Raw genomic sequence first — 7,861 nt, 5'->3', positions numbered from 1 at the left:
CACAAGGGTGTTGCGTTGGCATGGTCCTTATTATGCATTAATTAATGTCACCATATAAATGATCTTTTATCTATAAAATAAAACCTACTAGTAAAATATAATAGAAAAGGAAAAGACATCGTTTTTATCCCAAACTATATCCAAAAACTCGAAATCATACTTAAACTATATTAGTGACCTATTACATCCCTAAACTATAAAAAAGTGAAATTATTTACACCCTGTTAGGCTATCATCACTTGCATGTGGTGTAGTGTTTTACACGCGCTGCCATGTCAGCACCACGTCAGTAAAAAGTATCATTAGTTAAGGTGTGTAATAGGTCATTTGTATAGTTTAGGTGTGGATTCGACTTTTCGACTATAGTTTGGGGTGGAAACGATGCCTTTTTCCTTAATGTTTTTAGTCGTTTACTTTTGTTATTTAATAGGCTAGACGCGCCTTAAAATGGGGATCACCGGGAGGTAATAACATCACTTTTATATAGTTAAAGTGTGTAACAGATCACTTATATAATTTAGGTGTGACTTAGACTTTTCTCTTATAATATAGGATGAAAATGATGGCTTTATAATAATAATTCAAACTATAATAATAGTAATAGTAATACACCCATAAGTATGACCTAGTGGCTAGTTATGTTTGTTTGGAATGTTGATACTTTTATATCAATTTCTTAAAAAGTAATGTGTTTTTTGAAAATTTGATATATATATAGATGACTAGTTAATGTAGTGAGAGATAAATCACGATATTTCATGCTCAAATTTCAAAGAAAATAACATATAAGAGTAGTTTATAGTGAAATATAGTGAAATAATTGACGTTTGCTCAAACTAACTCCAAACATCCAATAAGACGATGATAATAACAATGAGAACTCGGAATCAAAATGAGCGACGAAATAAAAAAAGTGATCAAAACAGGTTACCTATTTAAAAAGTTACCAAAATAGGGTAAACGTAATAATTTATTATGTTTTTCACTTTTTTGTTAACGGTCAACTAACAGAGTTGACTTTCTTAAAAACGTAAAAAATTATTATGTTTTACACATTTATTTATAAAACGTAATAATTTCTTACGTTGTGTCAGAAAAACACATAAAACATAAGAAATTCTTATATTTTACACAAAAGTCGAAATAAAAAAAGAGAATGAATTATCAAATCAGTAATAAATGCAACTTTTTTGAAAAATCTCCTACAACGTAGGAAAAACTTACGTTGTGCACTATTTTAAAATAGGCAGTGAGTTGTCAAAATAAAATTATATTTTAAAATAGTTGTCCAATATTGCCATTTATTTTATTTATGTAAGAAAGTGAAATTTATATGGAAAGATAGGAGCTAAGTATATGCATTTTGGACCTTGACTTAGAGTGATTAGCAATTATGCATTAGTATTATGTTGTTTTACTTGCAGAGTAACTCTAATATGTCTTTTATTATGTTACAATTACTTGCCTTTAATGTTGTATGTCTGAAAATTTCTATTTCTATTTCTATTATTTATAGTTATACTGGTTATCAATTTATAGTTGTAAAATCGAAGATGAAAATTACTTATATATATATATATATATATATATATATATAAGTAATTTTATTGGGTTATTATAGGGTGTAAAATAATTATTTAGTACAATCTTATTGGGTTATTGATTTACCAATAAAAAAATCTAAATTGAACAAATAACATAATACTAATTTTTTTAACAAATTGTACCGATAAAAATGTTATTGATTTATACATTATCATATATATTTATCGGTACGATTTTTGTACACTCCTAAATTAAATTATGATTTTTTACTTCATTAATTATAATATTTAACGTATTTGTGCATGAGAATATCCTCAATATCTTAATCGAAACACTAATTGAAAACTACGATGAATCACTAATCGGAAAAAATAACTTCATATTTTTAACACACCAAGAAAATATAATTCTTGTATATAGCAGCATATTTGATCGACGAAAATTCAACATTTCACTATTTTAAAGTAGAGGAAAACTCAAAATTATAATTTTTTTAGAGATAAAGCAGATAATTAAGGATATAAATGATTATTTTTGATATATAATAAATATAAAAAAATTATTAAATTAATGAGGTAATTGATACTTTTTATTTTTTAATATAAAACGTAAAATTTATTACATAGAATAAAAATAAATTATTTGAACCAGGTGTAAAATATAAATAAATTTAACTACAAAAAAGTTAAAAAGTTTAAAATTGTCAAACGTAAAAACTAAAAAGTGGAAAAAATAGGGATGGGGATCAGATAATGAGATATTAGTGGAAAATGTGGGGTGGGGGTGGGGACCACCTTAAGTTTTTTTAAAAAGTGTACAACGTAAGAGTTGTAGCAGAACTTTCAAAAAAGTTATATTTATTATTGATTTGATAATTCACTGCTTTTTTTATTTCGATTTTCGTATAAAACGTACAAAATTCTTATGTTTTATGTGTTTTTCAGATACAACATAAAAAATTATTACGTTTTATAAATAAATGTATAAAACGTAATAATTTCTTACGTTTTTAAGAAAGTTAATTCTTTAGGTGATCTTTAACAAAAAAGTAAAAAATATAATAAATCATTATATTTAACCTATTTTGGTAACTTTTTAAATAGCCTATTTTGATATTATTTTTTATTTCATGGCTCATTTTGGTTCCGATTTCTAACAATGACAAATCAAATATAATTTAATATGAAAAGAGCAGAACGAAATACACAAATATTACTTCCTCCATTTCATTTTACTAGTTCCAAATCAACTTGACACATAGATTAAAAAAATATTTTTATGAAACGATGTTTACATTTTTATTTGAAAAAAAAAAGTAATTAATACAAAGAATAAAATATGGGAAATATTTTTTGTCTCTTCTTGATTTATGAAAAATGACAATTAAAATGAGAAATCAAATTAGAAAATTTGAGACAAGTAAAATAAGACAGAGAGAGTATTTACTATCCAGTAAATATAGAAAGAGTGTTTTCTACTTCCTTCGTCTCATTTTACTTGTCCCAATTTGACATTTTACATTGATTAAGAAAAATAATTAATAACATGATTATTTTATCATAGTAACTCTATTAAATAATTTTTACATTTTAATTTAAAGAAAAAATAATTAATATTAAAAGTAAAAAAGGGGAAAAAATTGTTTTATCTTAATTAATACTTCCTTTGTTTTAAAAAGAATAATCTACTTTGATTTGACACAAAATTTAAGAAAATAAAGAATATTTTTGAATTTTGTGATCTTAAATTAAAATTATGTCAAATATATCAAAATTATATTTGATCTTTTGGTTCTAAACATGTCATGCAGAAAGTTGAAATTAAAATATTGTCAAAAAAGAAAAGAGATTATTTTTTTTTAAACAGATTAAAAAAAAAAAATTCATTATTTTTGAAACAAAAGAATTAAAAAATAATAAGTAATATAAAAAATTAAATTAGAAAATTTAAAACCAGTAAAATGGGATGGGGGCCTCCAATTTATTGACTCTGAACATCACATCAGTGTCATAATAATAAATGAATAGCAATGGAGGGTGGTCGAAAGCATTAAAAGAAAAGGCTCAAAATATCAATATTTTTCGAGTACAATATGGATACAAATTTTAAACGTTGTTACCTAAAAACAACTGTAATGATAATAGAATGCATTTAATGTCAGTCTTTTTACCTCCTCTCTTTCAATCTCTGTCTTCATAAATTATGGTTGGCATCACATGACATCTGTGCCAACTCACGTGGCTTCCTCTTCACCAAGTTTTACTTTTTTTTTTTTTTTTTTAAATTTCATTCATAAAATATAAATATTTATAAGGAGTTAATAAGTTTTAAAATATAGATATTTTATCTGAGCTGAGTATCTATAAGAAGGAATTAACCTCTCCAAGGTTATGTATATAGCATCTTTCAACCTAACTCGTGAAATTATAGTGAATATATTTTTACTGTATAATTTTAAATTATAGGAAGATATTATATTTTTAAGACAAAGTTTAGGAAAGAGTATTAATGAAATGAAACTGACGTTGTAGTATATTTTTGTTCTATATGATAATTGGACTCTGCTATTTTACAAAAGTGTACTTCAGAAAGGAGAACCCCTTTAATTTGAAAGGTAAACAATTATTAACTTCACTTTGTTCCTAGTTATATTTAATAGAAAATTTGTTGGTATGGACTAAAAATCACTTTTCTTCTCTCTTGTCTAGTAGTTATTATCTTTTATAATTACTTTTTCATGTTGATCATGATTTTCTTCATTGTTGTTGTATGATAAACTTTGTTTGAGCATAATGAATGTTCTTACTTATTTGCTATGTTGACTCTCTCAAAAATGGTGCGGCACTCGTATTGGATCCTTCAAATATTCACTACTTTTGAGGATCCGACATGCACTCGTCCACGCTTTAAAGAGTCCAAGCAACATACGCATTCAGAGCTGTACTCTATCATTCAATTATAACGTAAATATGATGCAATTTTAATCATAGAAGGGAAAGAAACATATACATTTGTATGAGAAAAAGAAATCATGCTACTTAGTTACATTTTAACGTTTAAGTAAAAAAAAAAATTTTTCCTTTTAACTTGGTGCAGAGCCATGGATAACGGTGTGCAAGATAGGCTACTTGATTCACAAGTAGAAAAAGTTGATGAAAACTTAAAGGAGAAGATCTACGACGAGTCTAAGAAGATATGGAGAGTTGCATTGCCAGGAGTACTATCAAGAGTAGCTTCATTTGGATGTATAGTTGTCACACAATCCTTCATCGGACACATTAGTGAATTAGATCTTGCTGCTTATGCACTTGTACAAACTCTCACCGTGCGATTTGTCAATGGTATACTGGTATGTTTGCTCCTGTTATCTTTGTTAACATGTACGATTTTTATCAGATATCACGTGCTTGTTCATGTTGTTGGTTGAAGAAGTAATGTATAAGATTATATGAATGCAAGCATAACAAGATAACGTAGACATAGAGTACGACAAGTGTGTGTAATGTAGGTCTTGTATAATATGTAAGGATTATCCAAAAGCTACACGCATTATGTATGTATGCTCTGGCTCACAGTGTAAGATTTAGATGAGATGGTCACATGATATTAGAGCTGGGAGAGGTTCAACTTTTGAATATTCTCACGGCCACCCAAAGAGCAAAAAAACATTTTCACGTATTTGGCCCAAGAAGAAAAGTTCGGTCCACATGGGACGGGCATGGTGTGAGGTAATATAAATAGGTGTGCTCTATCTAATGGCTTAAGCTTTTAGATGATACAGTCGCACGAGAACTCAAGAGATGTATGGTCTAGTTTATTAGTTAGTTTTCCCGTTTTCTTGATTATCTCCTTTATTGTGGTAGCTTGGAATGTCAAGCGCGACTGAAACGCTATGTGGGCAAGCGTATGGAGCAGGACAGCATCATATGATGGGAATCTACTTGCAAAGATCATGGATTGTTGATCTCATTACACTGACCGTATTGCTTCCGTTTTTGATCTTTGCTGCTCCAATCTTTAAGCTACTTGGTGAGAATGGGTCAATCGCAGATGCTGCTGGATACGTTTCCTATTGGTTCATTCCCGTTGTCTACAACTTCGTATTTAGCTTGACGATCCAGATGTACCTTCAAGCGCAACAGAAGAACATGATCATTGCTTGGCTAGCTATAGGACAATTTGCAATCCATGTCCCGTTGTCTTGGCTACTGGTTATCAAGCTAAACTATGGAGTCCCTGGTGCCATGATAGCGTTGAGCATATCCTCATGGTTCGTAGTAGTCGGAGAATTTGTGTACATCTTTGGAGGTTGGTGCCCTAACACATGGAAAGGATTCACATTAGCAGCGCTGAAAGATATACTGCCTGTCGTGAAGCTCTCAATATCTTCCGGTGTCATGGTTTGGTAAATCCTTTTCCTTAACATTTTCTTCCCAACCATGATTTTGTCATCAGTCTAGCCAAATTTGAACCTCACTAAACGCATTTTATAATCTGCGATTAGCTTTTATCGGAGGTGTTAATCCGTTCTTGTTTTTGGTTGTTTCCGTAGCTTAGAGCTATGGTACAATTCTGTTCTAGTCCTGCTGGCAGGATATATGAAGAATGCAGCGGTTGCTATCTCTGCCTTCTCTATTTGGTGAGATTTTCTTTCTTTATTGTTTTTCTCTTTCGTTTTGTTTTCCTGGCGTAATTGGTAAAGTTGCTGCCATGTAACCTGGAGGTCACGGGTTCAAACCGTGGAAACAGACTCTTGCAGAAATGCAGGCTAAGGCTGTGTAGTGCACTGGGCTGCCCTTTTGTCACGTACTGATCAGTAAAAATAATTTTGCAGCCTCAATATCAATGGATGGGAGTTTATGATAAGCCTCGGCTTCCTTGGAGCTGCTTGGTATGTGACTCTTTCCCTATGAATCATTGATATCTCGTTCCATCTAGTGTTGTATCCATTTCCCACTTTAAGACCTTTTTCTTTTCCATTTCATTGTTTGCTCTTGCAGTGTCCGGGTTGCAAATGAGCTCGGGAAAGGAGATGCGAAGGCTGCAAAATTCTCCATTAAAGTCTTAGTGAGCACTTCTCTTGTAATCGGACTGTTCTTCTGGATTCTCTGCTTGATCTTTGGCAGCAAGCTTGGATACTTATTCAGTGATGAGAAGGCCGTTGCTGATAGTGTCTCAGACCTCTCTACTTTACTCGCGTTCTCAATGTTGCTCAATAGCATTTACCCTGTACTCTCCGGTAAGTCAAAACAAAGTTGAGAAGTTGAAAAAGTTACTAAACATGTTTCAAAATGTTAATAGTAAATGTACAATAGTCGAGGTGCGTGCAAGCTTATCCGGACACCAAACTACGCTTTCACATATCCTGACACTTCAGAATTTTTTTGTGATCAGGTGTGGCTGTAGGAGCAGGTTTACAAAGCACAGTAGCAATTATAAATCTGTGTTGTTTCTATTTGATTGGAGTACCTATTGGAGCTTTGCTTGGATATGTGGCTCATCTTCAAGTGAAGGTAAAGTTTCCACTTAAACCAAGATTCTTTAGACTTCCCTTTTGCACTTATGAGCTACTCTCCAAATTATTGCCACATCCATGCCCGATCCTCGAAAAATAGGTTACTTTTGGAAGAACTGGCATGTACCCGTTGACATTTTTGAAGAGTCAAAGTAACATAGCTTAGCAGACCTTAGCATTTGGCAAATAAGGTTTCATTTAACGCGATGCAGGAAAATATTATCTGAAAATGTTATATATCCCTTTTAACAGTAAGTGTAAGACTTAGAGAGCGCGCCAAGATTATTTAAGTATTGGAATGAAATGGACCTGAATAGGGTCAAATGGATACCGATGATTCATATATTTCAACCGGAATCTCTTATGACTCGTTTATTGGCTTGACCTTCCCAAATTTAACTCAACCCGCCCGTTTGCCACCTCTAAGATTTTCTTCTTTTGTTGTCAGGGCATATGGATTGGAATGATATGTGGAGTAGTTACTCAATCAGCTGCATTATGCTACATGACATGGAGAACAGATTGGGATGGAGAGGTAATATTAGGATTAATCAAAATTTCAAATATATACATATGCAATTTTTCTATGTATAATAATTTAGAAAAATCATAGTAATTTCTATTTATGAATGTTCTATAAAATATTTTGCAGGTATCAAAAGCCAAACAAAGACTCAACAAATGGTACTTGAAATCTTCTGGAGAGTCTAATCAAGATGATCAGGCTTGAGAATTTGTTGCCTCCAATTTTTTTCACTATTTGTTTGTAATTTTTGTTGCTACTCTGTTTATTGGCAGTAT

The 7,861-nt window shown here is 30.8% G+C and overlaps 1 protein-coding gene across 4 annotated transcripts in view; it reads left to right on the top strand.

The window, feature by feature from the left end:
• The first annotated feature begins 3,743 nt into the window (after positions 1 to 3,743).
• The window catches only part of LOC107844661 (protein DETOXIFICATION 24), a 7,275-nt gene continuing 3,157 nt past the window's right edge, over positions 3,744 to 7,861 (top strand). The window contains exons 1-9 of one of the 4 annotated variants that reach the window (XM_047397375.1): positions 3,744 to 4,159; positions 4,642 to 4,894; positions 5,409 to 5,950; positions 6,098 to 6,184; positions 6,380 to 6,436; positions 6,546 to 6,784; positions 6,940 to 7,058; positions 7,509 to 7,595; positions 7,713 to 7,814. In XM_047397375.1, the coding sequence (XP_047253331.1) occupies positions 4,646 to 4,894; positions 5,409 to 5,950; positions 6,098 to 6,184; positions 6,380 to 6,436; positions 6,546 to 6,784; positions 6,940 to 7,058; positions 7,509 to 7,595; positions 7,713 to 7,790 (1,458 nt within the window). In that variant the 5' untranslated portion in view covers positions 3,744 to 4,159; positions 4,642 to 4,645 and the 3' untranslated portion in view covers positions 7,791 to 7,814. Of the gene's footprint in view, positions 4,160 to 4,188; positions 4,216 to 4,347; positions 4,509 to 4,641; positions 4,895 to 5,408; positions 5,951 to 6,097; positions 6,185 to 6,379; positions 6,437 to 6,545; positions 6,785 to 6,939; positions 7,059 to 7,508; positions 7,596 to 7,712 lie in introns of those variants that run through there. The other 3 variants (XM_047397372.1, XM_047397373.1, XM_047397374.1) reach the window with 3 other exon arrangements.

This window comes from Capsicum annuum, chromosome 10 (genome assembly GCF_002878395.1).
Source record: "Capsicum annuum cultivar UCD-10X-F1 chromosome 10, UCD10Xv1.1, whole genome shotgun sequence".
In the NCBI taxonomy this organism is placed as follows: Eukaryota; Viridiplantae; Streptophyta; class Magnoliopsida; order Solanales; family Solanaceae; genus Capsicum; species Capsicum annuum.
Note: the sequence above shows the minus strand (reverse complement) of the source record. Positions and strands in the feature narration are given on the sequence as shown.